This window comes from Eptesicus fuscus, chromosome 17, assembly GCF_027574615.1.
Source record: "Eptesicus fuscus isolate TK198812 chromosome 17, DD_ASM_mEF_20220401, whole genome shotgun sequence".
NCBI lineage: Eukaryota > Metazoa > Chordata > Mammalia > Chiroptera > Vespertilionidae > Eptesicus > Eptesicus fuscus.
Window position 1 is genome coordinate 11,578,256 of NC_072489.1, and position 23,504 is coordinate 11,601,759.

General features: G+C 59.3%; 1 protein-coding gene across 1 annotated transcript in view; it reads left to right on the forward strand.

Moving 5' to 3' along the window:
* The window catches only part of ZCCHC24 (zinc finger CCHC-type containing 24), a 57,789-nt gene that overhangs the window by 28,700 nt on the left and 5,585 nt on the right, over positions 1 to 23,504 (forward strand). The window contains exon 3 of the mRNA XM_008145298.3: positions 19,592 to 19,756. Coding sequence (XP_008143520.1) covers positions 19,592 to 19,756 — 165 coding nt within the window. The remainder of the gene's footprint in view (positions 1 to 19,591; positions 19,757 to 23,504) is intronic.

Below are 23,504 nucleotides of genomic sequence, written 5' to 3' on the forward strand. Positions count from 1 at the left end.
TGAAAGCACCTCCACCTCATGGTTTCCTTGGAGTCTCAGTCTAGCCTGGGCCAGGCCTGCAGCCCATTGGCCCACCTTCTCTCTGTGGCTCTCTCCCTCCCTCCCTTTCTTTTTACTTTTATTTTGTGACAAAGTAGCACAGAGAGGGTAAGTCACTGGCCTATGGTCTCACAGCTGGTCAATATCAGGCCAAGTCTGTCTGACTCCACCCAGGGCCCTGCTTAGTACTTGGTTTTCTCTTTGACTGTGATGTGGGGGCGGGGTGGGGTGGAGCCAGGAAGTCCACAAAATCACTAGCACAGTGCCTGGCACATGGTGAGTGCCCAGCAAACGCGAGCCATTGCTGCTGCTTCGATACCGTCGCCCCAGCGTCTGCCAGGGCACCTGCTGCAGAGCCGGGCCATCGCATGGAGAAGGTGCTAACAGCGTGGTAGCTCTTGCTTCAGGAGCGTCGGCCGTGTCCCAGGCGCTGCTCTGAGCACGGTACACATATTGACTCATCTAATCCGCTTATTATGGAGGAAACTGAGGCACAGAGAGGGTAAGTGACTTGCCCAGGGTCACATTCCAGGCAGTCTTGCTTCAGAGGTCACGCTGTCATAAATATGTAAACAAGGAAGGGAAAATGAACAAGACTCAATCGGGATGTGGGGAAGGAAAGGAAGGCAGGGAGCTGACATGGCTGAGTACCCTCCATGTGCTGGGGGCCAAAGAAGTTCTCAGAGACATCCCGGCATTCCCCAGGGTCACATAGGAGCCAAGGGCACAGCTGGGGTTTAGGCCCCGTGAACCCAGCCGATTCCTAACTCTCCGTTCCACCAACTCAGCCCGCTGGGAGCCAGATCAGCAGCCAGCAGTTCAGGGAAGGTTCCCTGGAGACCCCTGGGAGGCCTCCAGGCAGAGGAGCTGGCCGCTACCTCCAGGCCTGCAGAGTGGGGAGGCAGGACAGGGAGTTGCTGGCTGAGGTGTCATTGCCAGGCGTATGGTTCTAACCCCATCACGGAGGAGGAGTCTAGAGGAGGGAGCTTAGCCAGGTGGGTAACCTTGAACAAGCCCTATGCCTTTGCTACACCTGTTTCCCCTTCTGTGCAATGGGCCCAGCAACATGCATTCTGTCCGCCCCTCGGGACTGCCGTGTGGATCTCATGACCTGACAGAGCTGGAAATGACTTGCAAGCCAAGCTGAACAAGAGTAAGGGCTCCTAGGACTGAATAGATGGTTATTTGTGAACATCTAGGCTTGCCTCGCACCGTGTGGTCTGAGGGCCAGCAGCTGCTTCAGCAGGAGCTTATCAGAATGCAGAACTGAGGGCCCAGCCCCAGAGCTGCTGAGCCAGAATCAGCACTTTCACAAGCTCCCAGGACACGTGGCCACGGTAAAATCTGGGAAGCACTGGTCTGAGGACTGTCTGGGCTCTGCTTCTCCATTCCTGGGGCTTCTCCATTCTTGGGCCTTCTCTCCACGGCCCACGGGGTTCTTGGCTGGAGGAAACGCACCGGCCAGCAGGACCCCTGCCCTCTTAGCTGCTCAGGAGCTGTGAGCCCATCCGATTAAAACTGGGGTCAGGTTGGTCTGACAGCCTCTCACTCCGGCAGCTCCTGAAGGTCCCACCCCCATTTGTTGGGAGTCAGCAGGCCAGGCAGACCTGCAACAGGGGCAGGGGTGGGGAGGGCCCCTCAGCCAGGTGCAGAAGGCAGGGATTTCCTCCGAGCAAGGAAAGGGCATTTGTGCCCAGAGAGTCTCCATCTTTATGTAGGAGGCAAAGGACTGAAACCATAGCTGGGTGGTTTCAAGTTAGATGTAAGAAGGAACTTCCTGATTGATCGGGAATAAGCCAAAGGATGCCGAGGGCTCCCGTGGCCTTGAATGTGTGGCCATGTTGTGTGAGGTCAGGAGACAGAGCTGAAGGGATTCCCAGAGGCTCTCTGTCCAGCCTCTGCCTTGAGACCGTTTGGACCCAGAGAGTCTGAGTGACTTGTCTAAGGCCACACAGAAAGCTAGTGACAGCTGGCTTATGACCCAGGCTGGGGCCTTTCTCCATTACAGCCCTCCCTAGAGGTGACCTTCATAGCGGCCCTGCAGCCCGGCTTTGGAGCAACCTGAAGGGCTTTGAGCTTGTGGGTGGGAGGAGGGAGGGGCTGGTTTTGGTAGCTGAGCGGCCTCCAGGTGTCTCACCATCCTGGCCCACTTGGTGCCCAAGACCACAGGAGCAGCCCTGGAGCAGGGGGCTCAGAGGCAGATGCAGCGAGTTGGGGACAGGACCCCTGGAGCCAGAGGGGTCCAGGCAGAGGAAACGGGCAGGGAGAGGCCTGAGGGGTCTGACCTTGGTCTGAGGCTGTGTGTCCTTGGGCCCGTTACACGCATTCTCCGTTTCCCCATTTTTAACATGGAAGAGAGGTTACCAGATCAGTGATTCTTAACTGGGGCTTCCCATTAGAATCACCGAGGGAGCTTTCTTTAGCTTGGTGCTAGGAATTCTGACTCAGTAGCTCTAGCGTGGGCCTGGCTACGGGCATTGTTTAGCTCTCCGATGATTCGGACACACCTTTGCCCAGGTCTGAAGTGTTGTAGTGCTCAGGCAGGTGTGTGTGCAAGGAGCAGGGGGCGGGGGGCTGCAAGTCCTTCTGAGGCCCAGGAATGCAAGACTACCGGTTCCGTGAGATTCCCAAATCCATGTTCCAGGGGGTCCCACTTCTGACACTATCTGATGTTCAATCCCAGATTTCTCAGACCGTGTGATCACACAGTTGTATTATTCTGAAAAACGGGGTTTCCCACACTGGGCAGTGCTGATGTTGGTGGTTCTGAATTTTTCAAGTCTGAGGTTCGGTATCTAAGTCGTGTGATTCGGAACCTTCTGAAACATCTGCTTCAGTTCTTTGAGAGGAAGCTTCTCCACGTCTATTGTTATTATGGATTTTAGAGGTTCTAGGAATCTAAGCTGCTATGGTCTAATGTTTTTTTAAAAAATTCTAAATTCAGCTGCTCTGTGATCTGCCGCTCCATCCGGGCAGCTGGCCGCCAAGGCCTGGAGCCTGGCCTTTGCCTCCCCGAGACAAGGTGGCGATTGTGTGAGCTTGGACGTGTGCCCCCTCCCCTGCTTGGCCTGGAAGGCTTCTCTTGGGGGACAGAGCGCGGAAGGGGAGAGCGGAGACCCCGCAGAGCGCTCTCTGCACAGGCTCTGGCTCCGTCGCTGTGGACAGAGGAGTGGAAGGTGGAGCGAAGGCGGAGCAAGTGTGGGGCCTGTTTGCCCGCAGCAGGAGGGCCGCGGGCTCGAGGAGCAGCATCTCTTATGCTTTTTGTTCACTGGCCGGTCTCACAGCAGAGCCGTCAGTTCGCCCAGTGTCAGTTTTGGCTCAGACCTGGGTCTGTTGCATCCAAAGCATCTCCCTAAACACACACATCCCGATTCCAGATGGGAAGACTGAGGCCCAGAGGAGACAGTGACTTGTCTGAGAGAGCCTGTGCTCGAACCCAGGACTCCCAGCTAAGTGTCCAGCTATCCCATGGTGTCTTCGTCCGTCCTTCCCAGGCCTCGCTTTTTGCGCAGAACCACTGACTTTCTGCAGGACCTAGTTGACCCTGGGGTCTCCTGGAGGTGACAGGGACCAGCCCTGTGACTGAGGATGACAGGAGCCTGGTGGACTTCCCCAGGCCTGGGCATGACTCTCCCTGCCCTGTGCAACCTCCCCTGGCCATGTCCTGTGTCCGTGCACGTCAGGCTCAGAGGCCAGGAGGCAGAGGGGGGCTGGGGACAGACAGGCGTGGGATGTGCGCCCCCCTCCCCGGTTACTCACTGTGAGACCTTGAGAGAGTCCCTCTCCTCGCTGGGCCTTCCCATGCTGGGACGGGTGGGTCGTGACCGTGACCGTGAGGGTTAAACGAGCTCCTCTATGGCAAACCTGACCAGCGCCTCACACTCAGCCCAGCTCTGACCAGCAGCCGTGTTTGCTAAAGGAGACTGAGTGGACTTATTTATATTGGCTGAGGGTGACATTTTGGATTTCAGACTTGCATTTTCAGAGGGTTGACAAGATAGGGAAGAAAGTATAAAGGCCTTGGATATCTGAGATTTTAGGTTAAGTGTCCATATAGTGACAGTGAGGGTTGAGGTGTGTTTATATTGAGTTACAGCCCTGTGCTGAGCACTTTGCATTCATAAACTCATTACATCTTCTCAGTTCCCCATCCAGTAGATGTTATTATCCCCACTTGGGGTGGGGAACACCCACACTGTTGCTGCCAGTAATGGCAGAGTCAGGATTCGAACCCAGGTCCCAGAAGTGCATAGCCACAGCTCTCCTTCACTTTGCTCTCGGCTGGCTGAGAGGATGCAGGTCACGAGATGGACAGCAGGCACCTCCTCATGCAGCAAGGAACTAGAAAGACATTTTCCAGAGGAGATAAGTATGACTGCATTTTCCTTCCTTCAGCATGATTCTCCTACTTTTTCACACAGTGATTTTTTTTTTTTTTAATCCTCACCAGAGGATATGTTTTATTGGTTTGAGAGAGAGAGAGGAATGGGGCGGGGGGTGGGGGGGGGGCAGGTGAAAGAGAGAGAAACATCAATGTGAACATCGATCGGTTGCCTATCGTACGCGCCCCAACTGGGGATTGAACCCCAAACCTAGATATGTGCCTGTCCAGGAATTCAGCCTGCAACCTGGTGCACAGGATGACCCTCAGCGGGGCTCATGCATTTACCTTTAATCATTTCGAGAAATCCAGAGCTGCCTGTAGCTGACCAGCCCTGGACCTACCCCCAACCTACTGAGGCTTGTGGAGGTGGGTGTATTGTGGGGGGCTCTGCCCAGCCCTGCGCACAGCACGGAGCTCCAAGTGTGCATGCCGCCCGCACACCCCTCACCGATGTGGTGCACACACTCACAGAGAGGCCCGTGCGGCTGCACACTGCCGCCAAGCCCAGGGAGCCCCGAGGGGGACAGGAAGCTCAGCGAACCCACCTCCTTTAGGTCCCGGAACAGGCGTAGGAGCCGCTGCTGCCTCCTCGACCACTTCTTTCCCTGTTGTTTGACTTAAAATAGAGCTGGCAGGCCATCTCAAAGTGTGCGCCCGTGAAAACCAGCTGTGCGCATCGGTCCTTGTGGGCCTTGCCAGCCGGTGCCTGTCTGCAGCCGTGAGCCCGCCCAGGCCCAGCTCAGTGCGCAGGCTCAGTGCCCCTTTGTGGGCAGAGCGAGGAAGCTTTGCTCCGGGGCTTCCACAAGCCCAGGTCGCCCGGGCGCTTCCCCCACTCCTGCTGTTCTGGCCTCTGGGCTGCTGGGGGCAAGGAAGGATGCGAGAGATGGTCAGGGACCAGTCAGGGGCACACAGATGGGTTCCAGGGACGGGGGATGGTGGGCTTCCAGGGGCCTGCCTTGGGCCCTGTACCGAGTACTGTCCTGGCATCACCCCTGGGAGGAAGATGTGCCCCTGATGATTCGTGTCAGGTTGACCAGCCCTCTCCTGCGGCATGGCAGCCCTCTGGCAGCATGGCGGGGGGCCCTGGCTGAGCAAGTGGCTCCAGAAGGTCCGGGAAGAGTTGTCGGGAACCGGGCCACCCTTCCTTCCTCTCTGCCTCTGCTCCAGACTGTCGTCCAGCACTGGACGTGGACCCAGGCGGTCTGAGCTCTGCCCTGCCCTGCAAGGCGGCGATGCTGGCGTCCCCTCCCCCGGAGCCCCTGTGTGAACCTCGGGCTGAAGGAGGGGGGGGCATGTAGATCAACGTGTTTTGCTTTGTCTGCCCACTCAGCATGTATTTATTGAGCAGCTGCTGTGTGCCAGGCACTGTTCTAGGACCATGAAAGAGAAGGGGAGAATTCAGGTCACCTTCTGAGGGATGACAGAGAGTAAAGACATAAAAACAGATGCTGTGGTGTTAGGTCATGTTCAGACCGGGTTGCCGGGCAGGCCTCTCCGCGGAGGTGCAACGTGAATGAGACCAGTGAGGCAGGGAACAGATAATGTGGAGATCCGGGGGAAATGCATTCCTGGCGCAGGGAACAGCAAGCGCAAAGGCCCCTCGGTGAGGCAGGGGTGTGCTGGGCCTGTGGAGGCAGAGCCAGAGGGCCAGAGAGCCCTCCTGACATTCCAGCTCAGAGGAGAACGGGTTAGAGGAGAGGGGCTGAGCTTGAACCCCAAACCTAGATATGTGCCCTAGATATGTGCCCTAGGGGTGAGCACGGCCTCAGCTCTGCTGTCCCTCTCCCACTCATCCCCCAGCTGGGCAGCCCTCCTCTGGGGACACAGATGGGTGCTTGTCTTTAGAGCCCCCTGCCCTCCCCCTGCCTCTCCGAACACTCGCAGTGGGGACAGGAAGTGTCGGCCCTCGCTTCCCAGCTGCCGGGGTGGGACGCCACCGAGCTGGGCTGGCTTGCCCGAGGAGGGACAGAGGCCCCATTGAGCCTGCTCTCTGGGCCAGCAGGGACAATAGCCACACTGAGGACCAGGGACATGGGCTGGCATGCTTGCCCAGGAAGTCACCAGGCTGCTGCCTGCCCCCTCCCCAGGCCACCCCAGTTCTTCCCGACTCTCTCCTCTAGCCACTTATTTTAGGCTGAAAGTCACGTCTAAACGGTCACTTTGTCCTTCACCTCCTCCCCAGGGGCTCCGTGCTCAGTGCCAGACCCCTCTGGGCCCGGGAATCAGAGAGGAGTCCTACATGGTCTCTGTCCCTGGGGAGGAGGCAAACACACACCACCTGAGGGGGGCATCCTACGTGCCTCCGACAGCGACAAAGTGCCGGGGGCCCCAGAGGCGGGGGTGTCAGCAGGGAGGGCTGGGAGGCAACGCTCCGGAGCAGGTGTCGGGATTCTAAAGCGCTTCTGCAGCCAGATCATGTGTTGAGGCACAGCAGCCATGTGACACAGGCAGAGCAAGATGGGAGAAACCACGGCCCCTCCCTCACGACAGGTCAGGGTCCGTTCCAGGACTCGAACCCCACGCCTGCAGCCTGCGTGCTGTCTGCGTGGGGAGCCTTTGCACCGGGTGGATCTTTAGGGACCACCTCGGCAGGAATGCTAACACAGGTCGTGGGCGCCTGTCACCCCTGCCCGAGGCCATGGTGAGGCGGACATCACCAAAGTCACACCATTCTGGCCTATTGAGCTAGGACCCAGCTGCAGAATCCTCCTCCACACGGTGTTCTGGCAGCCAGGAATTGGCATGGACACCCAGGAGGAAGGATTTGCCTTTCCTGGTTCGAGTCCCTCCCCTCAGTGACACATGGGGACTCTGAGACCCAGGCAGGGAGAGGACGCGTCCCAGGCCGCAGTTAAAAACACCCGCCGTGCAGCAGTGTGAGCTGTGAAACGTCAGAGGCTGGGACAGAACGGCAGCGTGGCTGCCCTCTCTGAAGAGAGGACTCCCGCTGCGTCTGTCGTGGCACCCAGGTCCGCCACAGCCTCGTCACAACGTTATTTGAATGAAATGCTTGTTTCTTTCCCTCCCGACTGTAAGTTCTTGTTACTGACCCTGCTCCACCTGCTCCAGTGCCTGGTGGATAATGGGCACTCGATTCATGGGTGCTGAGGGCATGAGGGGAGGACCGGGTGGCAGGCAGGGCAAGTGCACACGGTGACGGTTCCTCGGCCCCTGTCCTGCTCCACAGAGGACAGTGGCAACATAGGCCCCGGCACCAAGCTGGCCAGATCCATGCTGCTGGCACGTGGTGAGCAGCCAGCCAGGCGGGTGGTACCTGAGCTTCCTTTGGGGAAACCAAGGCCCAGGGAGGCACAATAATCAGCTTGGAATCCTGCAGGCTGAGCAGGAAACTGAGCCGGCTGGGACCTCCTGACTCCTGGCCAGGCTCCTGGGCATCCAGCCTGGCCAGCAGCCCCCACTGCAGCTCAGGGGCTGGCTTTTCCTGACAGCTGGCCCTGGGGACCTGTGTGTCCAGTGCCAAGGCAAACAGTGGCGGTGGAGGTGGGGGCAGGGGATGCCTGCGGGCCTTAGCTTCCTTTGCTGTCCCACACAGACAAGGCTCGAGCCCCGAGCAGCCAGGCTCCCCACTCCCTTCATTGTTCCCCGTGATAGTTTCCAGATGCCGAGGAGTCACAGGTTTGGGGCTGGTCCAGGAGAGCCGGGCTGGCCCTCCCCCAGCACCCTGCCACCACCTCCACCGCCGCCACCGCCACACCCGAGCGCAACCGCCTCGCTGTCCCGCATCAGCCGCTCTGCAGCGAGGCGCCCGGGCTCCATTTCTGGCCCCGACCCTAAGCTATGGAGTGGACAGGCCCCTGCTCCTCTGTGCCTCTGTTTCCCGGGGTAGAATGAGCCTGTGGGCAGTGGGCAGCGTGGGGAAGGTGGTCCCTGGTGGACACTCCTGCTCTAGCAGAATCATCTAGACTCGAGCCATGTTCCCCAGCGTGGGACCAGCAGAGTCAGCCTCACGCAGGAGCTTGTTAGGATGCAGATTCTCGGGCCCACCCAGACCTGGGGGGTAGAGCGTCTGGGCCAGGGCCCCGCAGGCTGCGTGATAGGGAGCCCCAGTGGTTTGGATGCCTGCTCCAGGGCGAGGACCAGCCTGGGCTCTGGAACTAGGCGCCTGGGCATCTGGAGTCAGAAACGTGGAATGCAGACTTGGCATCTGTGTGGCTTGGAAATGAGCCTTAGTTTTCTGGTAAGGAAAATGGACTGGTGTTCTTAGCGCTGTGGGTGGTAGGGTCACTGTGCCGAGTACACGAGACGGTTAGCACACAGCCCGGCCAGCCCAGCTCCCATACCAGAGCTCTCGGGAACACGCGCTCCGAGACGGAGGTCCCTGTCGGCCGGGCTCAGGCCGCAGCGCCATCACGTGAAAGGAGCCACCTCGGAACCCTGGCTGAGGGTGTGTGCACCGGGAATGGGCACGCATACACGGCTTTTCCTCAGTGGTGCCGTGGGTCCTGGGACTGCTAAGGGAGGGAGCCCCAGGGGGGGCAGAGACCAGAGGGGCCCCCGCAGACAGGAGCAGCCTAGGAGAGCTTCCTGTAGGTGCGGCCTCCACCTGGGCAGAGAGGTCTGCCAGCTGGTGGACCAGCACGGGCGGAGGCGGGTGTGAGAGTGAGCGCCGCCAGCGAGGCCTCCCCTGCCTGGGCACACACTCCTTCTCCGTTCTCACGGCACAGCAAGGTTATGGTCACATGAGGCTGCCCACAGACAATGGCCAGGGCACCTCACCAGGTCAGAGCCGCGGACCACGTGGAAGTCAGCCGGGCCTGGTTGGGATCCCAGGTCTGCTACTTTCTGGCGGTGCGGCCTCCGGCAAAGCTCCCAGCCTCTGTGCCTTGGCGCGCTCCTCTGAAGGAATCGTGGTGGGAATGGAATGGGCGGGTGGACGCGATGCCGCACGTGGCAGCAGCTGTGCGGGCTTCACAGCGGAGGAGCGCGGAGCCCAGGGAGAGGAATGGAGCGTCTGGGGCACCCGGCACGGCGCCCTCATCCTGCCTCCTGCAGAGCCACGCGGGCGCCTTGCCCTGGGGCCCGTGTGGAAGGGGCCGTTCTGCAGACGTTTCCAGGCCCTGGGCGAGGAAGCGGGGGCAGCGGCAGCTGGGCTGTGGGGGTGGGAAATGTCAGGTTTGCTTCCCCCCGGGACCCCCGGAAAGTGACATCAGAGCAGCTCTTACACTGTGGGATGCCCTCCACCCCCAAGAGGAAGACCACGGAGCCCTGCCGTGACCATGAGAGGCACACACACGCACAAATGCACCGGCGTGCCCACACACCCTCCTCCCCGCCGATTTCCAATACCAGCGAGTGGAAGCTGGCAGATGCCTGGCTGGCCCCCAGGAACCTCTTAACCCCGCCCCACGACAGCTGCCTCAGGTGACCCTGGAACCAGTCCGCAGCCTCTGGACCTCACTCCGCAATGAAGGTGTCAGACAACAGCCACCACGCCCGGGGTTCAAACCCTGCCACTTACCTGCTGTGTGACCTTGGACAGGTGACTTAACCTCTCTGGGCCTGTTTTCTCATCTGGAAATGGGGTCACAGGGAAGCTGCCCACAAGGCAGGTGCACGCGCTGCTGGCACACAACGTCGTGCCTGTGGCCGTCGTGGCTCCAACACACACCTGCTGGAAGTTCTCCAAGGCAGACAGCCTGCCTCTCCCTCTCCCTCAGTGGCCAGAGGAGGACACTGGGACCCGAGACAGGAGGGACGGATGGGAGAACGGAGCCCAAGCTGGAATCAGGCCCGCAGCCTCCCAGCCCCCACGGCTCCTGCCAGAGTGGCCCCAAACTGCTGACTTCAGCGTTTCACCGGCCAGGGCAGATCAGAGTTCTCCCCTGGCACGCGGCCACGCCACAGCCTCCCCCATCGCTATTTTGAGCTGAGTCCCCTGTCCCCTTTTCCTGGGGCTGTGGCCCTCACCCCCAAAGCCTCACTCCAGGGGGTGGCCTTTCTTCCTCTTAGCCCACCGCCTTCCTGCCCCCCAGTCCCGCCCCCAGGTAGGACGGGGCTGGTCGTGGCCTCATCTAGCCGGGTCACATCTGCCCAGGCCTCACCAGGGGCGGCCTCAGGTGCAGAGCCAGGGACCAGCCGGGCTGTGTGTGAAAATCCTGCCCGAGGTGACCCACCAGAGTGGTCAGCACAGCCGAGGAGGGCGTCCTGGCCGTGGATGGAGCCAGGCTGAGGACCAGCATCACCACCTCCTGCATGGGTGACCCTGGCTCTGGCCCGCTCTCTTCACCCTTCCTGGATGCTGCCACACCTGGGTCCCCTGCAGCTCCCGGTGTGCTGAGGCCCCCTGGGTGCTCCGAGGGAGCGGGAGACATGGAGGGCCGCGTGTGGCCGCAGCACGCGCAGAGCCCGGTGGGAAACAAGACGGCGGAAACGGCAGTTCGTGGAAGCCTTTATATTTGGGATGAAATCCCTGGCGTGCGGAGGCCGGGTCAGGGCAGGACATGACCGAAGCAAAGTGAGTGGTGCCGACCACAGGGTCCCCTGGGAGCTTGGGGAGCCAAGACCTCCTCTGGGGAGGCGGCGGGAGGGTTCTCGCCAGCGCACGAGGCTGGGCCTCGGAAGGTGGGGTGAGCAGCCGGAGAAGAGTCAACCCTGTCTCAGATGTGGGAGGCCAGAGGGGTGCCCTTTGAGCTTGGCCTTGAAGGCTACACGGGCATGCGCCAGGCGGAGAAGTGTTTGGGGTACAGGGAGCAGCAAATGCAAGGGAAAGGGGTGGGGGTGGGACGCATCTTGTGCAGGAACTGACTTTGTTGCTGTTGTTTGAGTATGAGTTTTGTAGGAGGGAGTAGCACGGTTAGAAGATCAGCTGGGCCAGAGGGGAAGGGGCCCCAAAGCCTCGAGTGTTTGCCTCAGCCCTGTGGATGGCAGGGGCCCTCTAGCCTGAAATGGCCACTGAAGTCCCCGGGGGCTCTGCCAGGGCAGGGGCCACAGGCAGAGGAGAGGGCGAACTGAGCTAAGGGCCCCCAGACAGGGACCTGGAAACCCACTCGGGACAACAGTGGTGTTCGGAGTCCGAGCAGCACCCCGCTCTCTGCCCACCACTGCTGGTTGCGGGCTCACCCCAGCCCCGGGCCGCACGGGCTCCGCAGTCGCAGGAGGGGAGGGAGGCCCAGGCCTCGGCAGTCCCTGGGATTCGGATGTTTTCCACCCTGTGGATGGCCCCCTTCCCCTCCCGCCCCGGCTCTGCTCCGTGCGGTTTGCTAGTGGAGGGCAGCCAGCAGCAGGAAACAGATAACTCAGGGAGTGGCGGATCATGTGATTAAAAAGTCTCCGCTTTCCGCAATGTTTTGCCCGAGAGAACTTCAAATCGCCTGGCCCGGGGCAGGGTTTGGAGAGAGGGTTTTCTTTCCTCTTCTGGGCCGGGATTCCTCGGGGCCACGCACCCCGAGGCATGTGGGGGTGCTGGGGCCTCGGACCCCTCTGGGTCCTGGAAGGGCCTCTGTCTCACCCTGTGCCATTTCCTCTGTCCCTTCCGTTCATTCCCACCTTCTCTCAGCGGCCCTGTCTTCCCACTCTTCTCCTCAGCCTTGCTCATGCCCTCGGCTCTCACGCTACCCCCCCCCCCCCCCCCGCCCCTTACTCCTGCCGTCCTCTGCCTCTCTTCCCTGCCTCCGTCTCCCTTGTTTTCTCCTCTCTCACTGGCCCTTCCCTCCTCTCCACACCCCTCCGTGCCCCCTCCCCAGGGTTTTCCTGAGCCCTTTTCCTGGCACTGTGAAAGCTCCCATTGTTCCCTGCGCTTTGACAAACCCCAGTGTTGTGGAGTCAGGATGGCATTTCTGCAGTGGCTTTGGCCTGGGAACCCAGTGGGAGGCGTGCCGAGGAGGCTGGGCCTTCTGGGCCCACGTTGGGCTGCGGCAGAAACCCGAAGAGGGGAGGGGGCCTGGGGCAGGCGGCGAGGATGCCTGTGCTCAGACAAGGGGGCCCTTGAGGCTCGGAGGAAGCCCGGGGGCCTCGCGGCGTCCTCCCTCCCTCCCGGCAGCCGGCAGGCCTCGAGGCCCAGCCCACCTGTCCTCTGATGGCCGCCTCCTCTGGGGCCTCCGTGGAGTCTGCAGCTGCCTGGACCAGGCCTCCCGCCGGCCCCCGAGGCCATGTCTGCGGACACTGGAGTGCAGGAGCCTCCTGAGTGTCCCTAAAACAGTGTCACTCACAGAGCACGTGGGAAGGAAAAGCACGGCTTTGGCACTGAACAGACTTGAGCTCAGAGACCGGCCCTGCCGCTTACTAATCATGACTTCAGCCCAGTCACTGCCCCTCCCGAGCCCGTTTCCTCACCTGCCATTAGGGTTAAGAGTGCTCGTCGCATGGGCTGTTGCATCGATGAGCGAGCACTTTAGGGGCCCCTCGTTGGCCCATGCCTGTCACGCAGGAGGCCTGGGGGAGAGCGGCCTCGGCCTAAGGCTGTGGGTCCAGAGGAGTTTCTGGAGGCGAGTGACTTGGGCTCGGGTCTGGAAGGGGCCAGTGGTGTGGGTGACTGGCATGGGCCACCGTTGGGCGGGGGACTGGCCCCTAAGGGAGGCCCGGGAGTCTGGGAGTCTTCCTCATCGGTCTGGCTTATGGCCATATTCCTGGAAGGTTCCACAAAGCCTTGTGCGGGGTGGGTGCTCAATAAACGTTAGCTGAAGGAAGCAATAATCGAGGTGGCGGCCCGGGGTCGGAGGTCAGAGGCGGGTCGTGTTCCCCGGAACAGGCTTGTTCTCTCATTTTCTCACAACCTTTCGGGAGAGGCCGTGCGTGAGGTGGAACGTGTCGCTTTGGAGTCAGCAGACAGGGTTCAGGTCCTGGCTGCGCGGCTGTGGGGCCCTGCAGGGCGTGCTTGGCTTCTCTGGCCTCAGTGTATTCTCCCGTCAGACGGAGGGGGTCGGGGAGTGGAGGGCACATAGGAAGTGCTCATTAAAGGTCAGTGTCCCAGCTCCTTCAGAGCAGCCCCTCCCTTGGCAAATGAAGAATCTGAGGCTCTAAGACAGGTCTAAGGCAGCCCGGCCCAAATCGGGGCCTCTGGCCACAGCCCATTTCCTCCCCACTGGCCCAGGCTCCAGGAGACACACAGGGAGGGCAGAGGGGCACCTGTGGGCCGAAAGGCGGGGCTCAAAAGGATGGATTATCCCTCAAAAGAGAGAGGAGCACAGTCTTCCCATGGTGGTCCCCTGGCTTCCAGAAAGGGTGTCCAGACCCTGTGGACTGTCCAGGAAGGGCCAACAGGATGCGCAAAGAGCCCTGGGCCTGTGGGCCAGACCCCCTGCCTCTCAGCCTCGTGTCCTCATCTGCGGGAAGGGCGTCGCGAAGTCCTGAGACCCGGCTCTTCCTGTCTCTCCTCTCGGCCAGGACCACCTCAGTGGCCCAGCTGCAGGAGAGCAGGCAGACGGGCGGACAGCGAGCCAGGGGGAGCCCAGCTGTTCCTTATTTCCTCCCTGCTCCTCTGGCTCCAGCCAGTGCCTCTCAGCTGGACGCACTGTGGGGCCGGCCTAGAGCCCCATGGCAGAGGGGGAGCGGCCGTGGGGCTGCTGACCTCTGACCTCAGGAGGAAAGTGACCTTGCCCAGCGGTCAGGGCCACCTTCGTTCTGGAGATGGGGAAACTGAGGCCCAGAGAGGGGAAGGCTGCCTCCAAGGCCACCCAGTGTGCCAGTATCCACTACAGTGTCAACCCTTCCCTGTTTCTCATCATCCTGGCTGGGCGGGTTCCTCCTCCGTGCGATCCTGGCATGTTGCAGGGCAATTGAGAGAGTGGGCTTGAGTCAGACGGCCAGGGTTCAGATCCAGACTCTGCCACTTGCTGATGGTGTAGCCTTGGGCAAGTTCCTTAATCTCTTCACGCCTCAGTGTTCTCCTCTGAAACCTGGGACTAAACCTATTTGGCTCATAAAGTGACTCAAAGAGGGTCTGGCCCTGACTAGACACCTAATTCGTGTGGCTATTCGTCTGTCCCAGCGCTTGGCCAGGCACAGCCTGCTCCTGGGCAGGCGGAGGTGGTGCGGCCGGGCTGGGACGGGCCCTGCGCTGGGCCCACAGCCGGGACGGTACCCTGAGAGCAGACCCTGTGCGCCCTGGTCGTGCCGTGCAGGGCGTAGCCGCAGGTCTTCAGCAACCCCGGGTGCTGCCACCTCCCGAGCCCAGGGTCCCTGGGATGCTTGGCCTCAAGCTGCCACAGCTGACTGTCAATTCCCTGCAAAAGGACTCCCTCTAACTTGCTTCACCCTTTTAAAGGCTGGCTCACTCCTGGTGGGACTTTGGGAAGCAGGGCAGGGATGCTAATGGGCAGGGACCAGCTGGGCTCTTGTGTCCTGTGACGGGTGTGGATACTTCTCTGGCTGTCCTCAAATCCAGGGAGCAGACGGGACCCAGGAGTAGGAAGTCCACTCCATGGATGGCAGGAGGGCAGCTCTTTGGACCCGAGCAGAGTCCAACGGAACCAGTAGCCAGAGGTTACCAGTGCCCTGAACCCAGGCCCCAGTGTCCACACCCACAGGGGCAAAGCGGGAAAGAGTCACCATCTCTGTTGGGAAAGTGCAGGGCGCCCCCTTGTGGGCAGGCGGAGCCTTCAGGCCAGGGAGTCGGCTGACAAACTATCCTCTCAAAGGTGTGCTGGTGCCTACTCGTCAAAGACAGTCCATTAATTAGAGCGGAGCACGCCGACTCCGGGAGGCAGCCTCTGAGCCCTTCTGGCTGATTTCCCGCCAGCCCTTTCCTTGCCTCGTTTTCCTTTTTACAGTTTCACTCTGAAAGCAGCCGATATTGGATCATTTATCCTACTTTCTTTGTAAGCATTTCCCCAAACCCTTAAAAAATCCTCATAAATATTTTAATGGCTCTGTTGTCACTCATCCAATGGGTGTGACATCGTGCAGGGAAGCAGAGCATCATGTTGGATGCTTAGCTTGTTCCAGGGTTTCACTGTCATAAACGAGGCCGCGATGAACATCCCAGAACAGGACTCTGGTCCACAACTCTGGTCACGGTTAGGATGGTTGCTCAGGACTGGATTTGTGAGGGGGAGGACTGGAATTTTTTTTTTTTTTTTTTTTTTTTTACATTTGAAGGCTTACTGCCTAGTTGCACGATGGAGATACAGTAGGAAACATACCCGTTCAGCCCTCAACCCAGCAGCGTCTGCGAGTGCCCCTCTCACACCTGCCTGGTGGCCCTTCACCAGCAACGAGAGGCGGAAGGACTAGAGCTGGAAATGCCCTCAGCGTGACCCGGTCCAACTGCCTGACCAGGTCATAAGGCCCCGGGGCAACTTTCCTGGTAGTTAGTTGTTCACCCCGCGTCTGCTTACCTGTCCCCAGTGACCGGGAGTGCACCCTGTTATGGCCAATGGCCAGAAAGCTCATGAGTTGGTGGAAAGAAAACCGAAGAAGCGTCCAAATAGTGCCAGCATCATCTGCGTCTCTTCCCAAGACGCTGGCCGCATGGACGGCTCTCCCACCCCCGCCCAGCCCCGCTTTCACTGCTCCTCCTACTCCCACGCAGGCAGGCCGCCACCGCCCACTTCCCAAGCTGCCCCCCACGGCAATTCTACCCCAGCTTCAGAGGTCAGGGGGACCCAGTCCCTCCTCCCAGCTCAGTCCCCGATTTGCTGTGTGGCCTTGAGCAAGCCCCTTGATTCTCTGGTCTCCAGAGGGCCTGTCCGTGCCTGAAGCGGTGGTTTCTGAGCCCCAGAGAGCTTTGCCCAGGCTCCTGGCAGATCTGATTCCCCAGAGGGGACGTGGCAGGGGCCCGGGTCAGGAGAGCCTGGTTGGACCTGGCACCCTTCCCGGCTGAGGCGGTGGCGGCCCCTGCAGAGCCGTCAGCATAACCGGCTGTTTCATGCGAAGTTTATGAGAAGAGGCCGTGCCTTTCTGAGAGGAAGCAGAGGGATCGTGTGGGGGGTAGAGAAGCCTTTGTTCTGTCAGAAAGTCCTGCTCCCTGTGGCCCTACCCTCATCTGTAGGCATAAACCACGTTGGGACTGAGCCCTTCCAGGAAGCGGCTGCTCGCCTCCATCACCCGTTTGCCAGGCCACGTCCCTCCTCTGACCTGCAGGAGGACAGAGCCACCGGCTGCCTGAGCTGGGGGCCCCGTGGCCTGGTGGATTTCTCCTCCTGAGCACAGGCCCAGCTTCATAATGGGGACACACTTGGGGGTGACGGAAAAGGTGAGCCAAGACGGGGCCTCGCCTCTTGCTCCTCTTTGACAAGTCCTGTTCCTTCCCCGGGCCTCAGTTTCGCCATCTGGTAAATGGGTTGGTGATATTCCCTGCCCACAGGGTTATGAGGAGAGGTGAATGGGGCCTGCAGGATGCGGAGCCCTGAGCACAAAGCCAGCACACACAGTGCTTCGTAAATGTCTGCTCTCCTCGCCCTCTCTCTGCCCTCCGGCAGCCCCGTCTGCAGAGCTTCCGCAGCCTCCGCAGCCTGGGTGCCTGGCTGAGAATTCCAGAAGCGGAAGGCACCTAATGCTGCTCCTTTTTCGCTTCCCCGCAACCCGGGGGTGCAAGCCCACCTCTACCCGGGCCTCCCCCCATCCTGGGAACTTCCCTCTTATGTTTTGTGCCCGTTGGCCTCAGCTCTAGCCTCCCGTCTCCTGGACCGAGCCTGCTCCCTCTCCCTGGATAGGCCCAGGAGAGAATCACACTAAATCGCCGATGGTGACAGCACTTGCAGTGCTCACCCACCGAGCTAAGACGTCCATGTGCACGGAAGCAGCCATTCTTCCAACAGCCCTGGGCGGCAGGCCCTCATCATCACCCTGGGTTTCCACACGAAGAAGCCGAGGCACACAGAGGTCGAGTGGTTTGCACAGTTTTAAGTGTTTTACGTGTATTATCTCATTCAATCCTGAGAGCACGCTTATGTGAAGTAACCTGCTCAAGACCACGGAGCTGGATTTGGATCCAGAGTCTGTGCTCTGGACCTCGGTGCACAACCTCATAAACAGGCAGTTTCCCAGGCAAACGTTACTATGGAAACAGATCATCTCATAGCCCAGTGCTTCTTAAACTCTATGGCATGTGAACGCCCTGGGCCTCTGGTTGAAATGTAGATTCTGAGTCAGTAGGTCTGAGGAGGGGCCTGCGATTTTGCGATTCTAATGAGCCCCCAGGGGTGCTGCTCAGGCCAGTCCAGGAAGGACAGGTGTGAGGTCACAGAGCAGAGCCTGTGTGAGAGCCTGTCTCTCACAGAGCCACGCAGGTGACACGGTGCAGGTGGCCTCGGTCTGGTGGGGTGGCCACTTCGCAACTTCAGCTGATGGATGCCATAAGCATTCCAGACCAATGGGTCATATTTCTGTGTGAAATCTCTCACTTTTAAATATTGGGGCAACGAATTCAACTTTATAAGCACTAAGCAGCTCATACATGAGTGTTCACAGCAGCATTACTCCTAACAGCCGAGAATTGGAAGCAACCCAATGTCTATCATCTGATGAATGAGTGTACATAAAACATGGCATGCCCATACAATGGACTATTTTCCAGTAACAAAATGAATGAAGTACTGATACATGCCACAATATGGATGAACCTTAAAATCACTACACTAAGTAAAAGAAATCAGACACAAAAGGACCATTATTGTATGATCCCACTTACATGACATATTTAGAATAGAGAACTTTTTAGAGTCAGAGAGTAGATTAGGGGTTGCCTAGGCCTGAGTGGTGAGGAGGTGGGGTGGGATGGGGAGGGACTGTTAATGGGCACAGGGTTTCTTTTGGGGGTGACAAAATGTTCTAAAATTAGATTGTAGTGATGGTTGTATAACTGTGACTATACTGCAAAACGTTGACTTGTACACCTTAAATAGGTAAGATGTAGAATCATATCTCAGTAAAGCTATTTTAAAAAATGCCATGTAAATATGTGATACCTTAATCAATAAAGTAATTTAAAAAAATAAAAATAAATGCCATGTAGGAAAAAGCTAGTTTCCTTAATATATAAAGTGCAGTTATAGACCAAGAAAATTACCAAACTCCAGCAGGGGAAGAGATTTACAAAGGATTTGGACTAACAGTTCGCTGATGGTTCTTAAATGCATGGGGAACGTCTCTCTTGCTCCCAATAGAAGGCATACGAGTCAAAGCTACTCTCAGAAGATTGCCTCTCGGGTCGGCAACGATGAGGACGGCTGGTGAGGAGGTTAAGTCGGGACACCCAGGGGAAGGCAGTGGCGGTTTGTCGTTACCTTTAAAACTTAAAAGTGCACACCCACTTTTATTTCTAGGAATTTATTCCACAAATGTTGTCTCCCTTTCTACACACATGCACACGCACACGCACACGCACACATGCATGCACATTATTCACTGGAGCATTGTTGGTAATAGCGGAAGAGTGGAACCCACCCAGATGTTCTGTGACTGTACTGGAACTGCAAGTGTGCGAATACCGTGCAACTGTGAGAAAACAGCAGCTCTGTTTGTCCTCATGTGGGAAAAGGATACTTGATTAGATATAGGGTGTCCCCCAAAAGGTATACACACTTTGAATAATTAGTCATTCCAATGGGTTACATCTGGAAAGTAAGAAAAATCAATTGAGCTATCAGCTGTTAAGTGTGTATACATTTTGGGGGACCTCCTGTATATATCATCTTACAATAATATGCCCAAGATACATTGTTAAGTAAAAACAAAGAAAGATGCAGAACCAGTATAACGTCTCTAAACGAGCGAGGGAAGAAAGCGTGTGTGTACATATGCTGCACGTGTTTGTAAATGCGGAGTGTGTCTTCGGGGCGGCGTGCCTCCAGGGCGGGGAGAGGGTGGCGGGAAGCAGGGTGAGGCCCTGTATGTGGACGAAGCCGGGCGGTGCCCGTGTTGCCTCGTCAGTAACCCTTAAACCACACACGGAGCCAGCGAGCACCCGTGCGCAGGTTCCCGCGCCTCTTTGTGACAGCCGAGCTAAGGAAGTGACTCCTAGCTCCACTAAGGACTCTGCGCCCTTGACTGGAAAAGACGTCACCCCCCCCACCCCCACCTCCTCTGTCCTCTGCCTCCCAGCCTTGGGTTCCCGCGTGTGCTCTGGGGTGACCCTGGTGTTCTCGGGACTGGGGACAGAGTGCTTGCACACGGGGACACAGGGTATGAGAGCTGAAGAGGGGGACCTCAAGGGGGCAGCATTTTGGCCTGGTGGACCCCAACCCCCTATGTTTGCTTCCTGTCCTCCAGGCACGCCCCAAAGGCGAGGGTCTGACCCCATACCAGGGCAAAAAGCGCTGCTTCGGCGAGTACAAGTGTCCCAAGTGCAAGAGAAAATGGATGAGCGGGAACTCCTGGGCCAACATGGGGCAGGAGTGCATCAAGTGCCACATCAACGTGTACCCGCACAAGCAGGTGAGCGGGCGGGGCAGGCGGGGGTGCGGGAGGCAGGGGGCTCGGGTCTCTGAAGGGCTGAGGGAGGGTGACTTTGTCTCTCAGTAGGCCTTCTTATGGCAAGGATGAGACCAGATCCCTCCAAGTGAGCTTTCTTTCCTGTCTCCTGTGAGACGGGGTGAGAGTGCCGCTGCCCGGGGAAGGGGTGGAGGATAAGGGGCAATGCACCGAGGCCCTGAGTCCGCAGCCCAGGTGCATGTGGGAAGTGATGAACTTGGATGCTGCTGTGAGATGGAGGGATGGAAGGGCAGCAGGAGGCGGAGGGGCCTGAGGGAAAGGGAGGCAGAGGGGTGCGGAGGCGGGCATTGGGGGCACGTGGGGAGGCCCCCCTGAGGCGGTGATGTCAGACTGAGCTCTGAGCTCAGACCGGGAGTGGAGGGTCGTGTACTCAGGGCTGGGTGGGGGTGGCGGAGGGGACGGGCACGTGCAAGTAGGGGACAGGGCTGGCACGGGGCGTGGGAGGAGCTGGGGGAGCAGAGTGCGGCGGGAGGGGCTGCCGGGCCGCTGGAGAGAATTTGGCCCCTGTCCTCCTAGGAGGAGGAGGAGAGGATGCTCGCGGTCCAAATGCTCTGTGACTGTGTGACCCTCGTGCTGGCCTCCATTTCCTGTTTGCAGGCTCGCCATCCTCCCCCCCGCCCCCTTGCCCCAAAGGTTTTCATGGTCCCGTCACCCACAGTCACACGCAGGCGGACAGACGAAACTGGCCGTGGCCGAGGGGCAGGCCCACATCCTAAGGGCGCTGAGGGAGAGGCCCGGGCCCCGGGGACCAGGGGGAGGCGGACACAGGGCACAGCGCACACAGTGTCTGGGGAGCATGTCGGGGCCGGGGTGGGGTGGGCAGTCTGGAGGAGACCGTCCTGGTTCCTGACCTCTCCTGGCGACTCCTGACAAGGCCTGGGCCCAGGCCACAAACACATGCCCCGCTCCGACGGTCAGAGGCTCGCCTGCACGGGGCTCCGCTCTTCCAGCCCAGGGCGTGGCCGTGCTATTGGGAGGGCTCGTGGGCTCTCGCCAGGTCTGTGCAGGCGCTGAAAGAAGGTGAAGGTCGGGGGGTGCTGGGGTTCCAGGAGCTTCCTCTCCAAGCGAACAGAACCGTCAGACAGGGCTGGCCACTGGCATTCAGAATCGCGGGCGTGGTCACCCCAGGTACCCTGTGCCAAGCCCCCCCGCGTGCCCTCCATCGGTGCTCTGCCCTCCGCCTGGGTTCTGTTCATCCCGATTTCACAGGCAGGGAAGGCACGGTCCCAAGAAGCCACGTGGGGTCCCCAGGGTCCCCAGGTGGAGGTGGGGCCCAGAGCTGCCAATTGAACTGTTGGGAGCCTGGCCCTGAGGCACACAGGCCCAGTGTGTGTCCCAGCTGAGCTGGGCCCATGTGCTGGACCAAAGTGCCATGTTCCCGGTGCAGGAGAGAGGAGGCGGCCGCAGGTGGGTTTCGGTGACGGGAGAGGCAGCGATGGGGAAGATTATGAGCGCAGCGAGCGTGGCCGGGCACTCCTCCGAGTACTTTGTACGTTCGTCCTCTCAGCCGCCCCCTGAAGTCAGCTCTCTTATTTCCCAAACTACAGAGGAGCAAAATGAGGCGAGGGGTGTATGTGACTTACCCTAGGTTAGTAGAAAAGAGGGAGAACGTTCGGGGCTGCCGGGGGGCAGATGAGTAGCCTGGGTGGGGATGAGGGGACCCGGGAGGACAGGTCACGTGGCTGGCGGGCCGTGGAGCCAGAATGGGCCAGTTCCTGCAGGGGCTCAGGTGGGCAGGGGCGGGGGGCTGTGCTGGGGGTCTGGGAGGCTCGTCCTTGCGCCTTTCACGCCCTCTGTGACCTAAGCAGAGAGGCATGACCCATGCCCCAAGGCGGGTGGGACCCAACTTCCTGCAGTGGCTCCAGCCTCCTAGGCCCTGCCCCTACATTGCCCAGCAGCCCTTCCTCCATGCCAGGCCCGTCCTGGCTGGTGCCACCTTTCTCAGGCCGGCAATGCCTCATCAGCTTCCTCGTTTCTCTCCTGCCAAGCTCAGTCCAAGCTCAGCCTCTCTGACCCCTTCCCCATCTCCGTGCCCGGATCAGAGTCCCTAGCCCAACCTAGAAGGATCTTCCAAGAGCATGTGGCCTGCTTTCCTGTCCCCAAACCCTCCCCCAGTCACTCAGCCCTTGTCCGTTGAGCACTCGCTGTGTGCAACAGGGAGACCGAGGCCCAGACAGGACCGGAACTTGAGCGCGGTCACTTAGCCAGCCAGCATCAGTGGCCCAGGACCGGGCTCCGGTCCCCGCCCAGCCCCAGTCCCTTATCACAGGGGTCTCCTCCCGCAGGGAGGCTGCAGGCCGGGCAGAGGGTGAGGGGTGGTGTCAGGAGCTTGTGAAGAGCTGAGAGGGAGGGTTGGGCGTCCCACCCCTGGCCGAGTGGTGGAGAGAGTGGTGGAGGGGCTGCTTTATTTCTCCTGCCCCCTGAGCCCTGACCGCGGGGGCAGCCATCTCCTGAGAACCCTCTCCTCCCCGCTGCTTCCTCCCCTGCCACATCTGCTTTCTGTCAGGCTCCAGCGGAGCCCCCTTCCCGCCCTGCCCCCCACAGAAGAAAACACTTGGGCTTTGCCTCACTGCAGGGGTGGGGCTGGCCCTGTGCGATTAGTCCCAGCTGCTGAATGTTTCCCTCGTGGAGGGTGGAGGGGAGTCGTCTTGACAGCTTCCCTGCTCCTTCACACAGACCGGGCTGAGCCAGGACCATGGGAGGGGGAACAGCAGAGGGGGAGGACACTGATGGGATCACTGCAAGTGGGATGGAGAGGATGTTGCAGGGGGTGGTTTGGGACGTAGCTGGCTCCCCTGTTCCCAGCCTGCCCCCAGCCCTACATAGCCCTAATAGTGATAATATATGATATTAATACTGGCCAACACTTTGCTTTTTATGTGCCAGGCATTGTCTTAACAAGTTTGCATATATCAGCTTATTTACTCTTCCCAACAACCCTATCAAGTGGGTCCTTTATTAGCCCAGTTTTACAGAGGAGAAAATTGAGGCACAGAGAGGTTAAGTGACTAGCTAAAGGTCACACAGCAACAAGTCTTGCCGAGCTCTTTATGGTTATGAAGTTATCTCATTTAGTGCTGTCTCTATCACACACAGAGCAAATGTTGTTAACCTCCCACTCAGGTTACAGAAGGGTAAGTTGAGGTTCTAGAGGAGAAAGATCTTGGCCACCAGCCCTTGGTAAAGAGGTGAAGCTGCAGGCCCCTGGGTAAGACCCTTGATGTCCTGCATCCTCAGTTTCCTCATCTGTGAGGCAGATGGTGGTACACCCCTCACAGGAAGGGTGAGGTTGGGTGCTATGATTTATGCAGCAGCACTTGGCAAAGTATAAACTATGGGGAGCAAGGGGGTGTCGGCCTGCTTACTCTGCCTCTCTGGCCCCACCTGGAAGACCCATTCAGGGAAGGGGCCCTGGCCAGCATGAAGAGGGGGGTGGGGAGTGGAACCAGGCTGGGTTTGGTCAGGGGATGTGTGACCCCCGTGTGGCCGGGATCACTAGGTTGGGGTACAGAACCCGGGTGTCAGTGCAAGATCGGGAAGCCCTTCTTACAGGCTTACACTTACAAGCCCTCAGAGATGTTGTAGGTGTTTGTGGATTCGTCTGGGAGGGCAGGGATGTGACCGGCCTGGGCCTTTCAGTTGGAATCCTGGCTTCAACTTGTGTTGACTTTACCAGCTGGTGTCCCTCTTC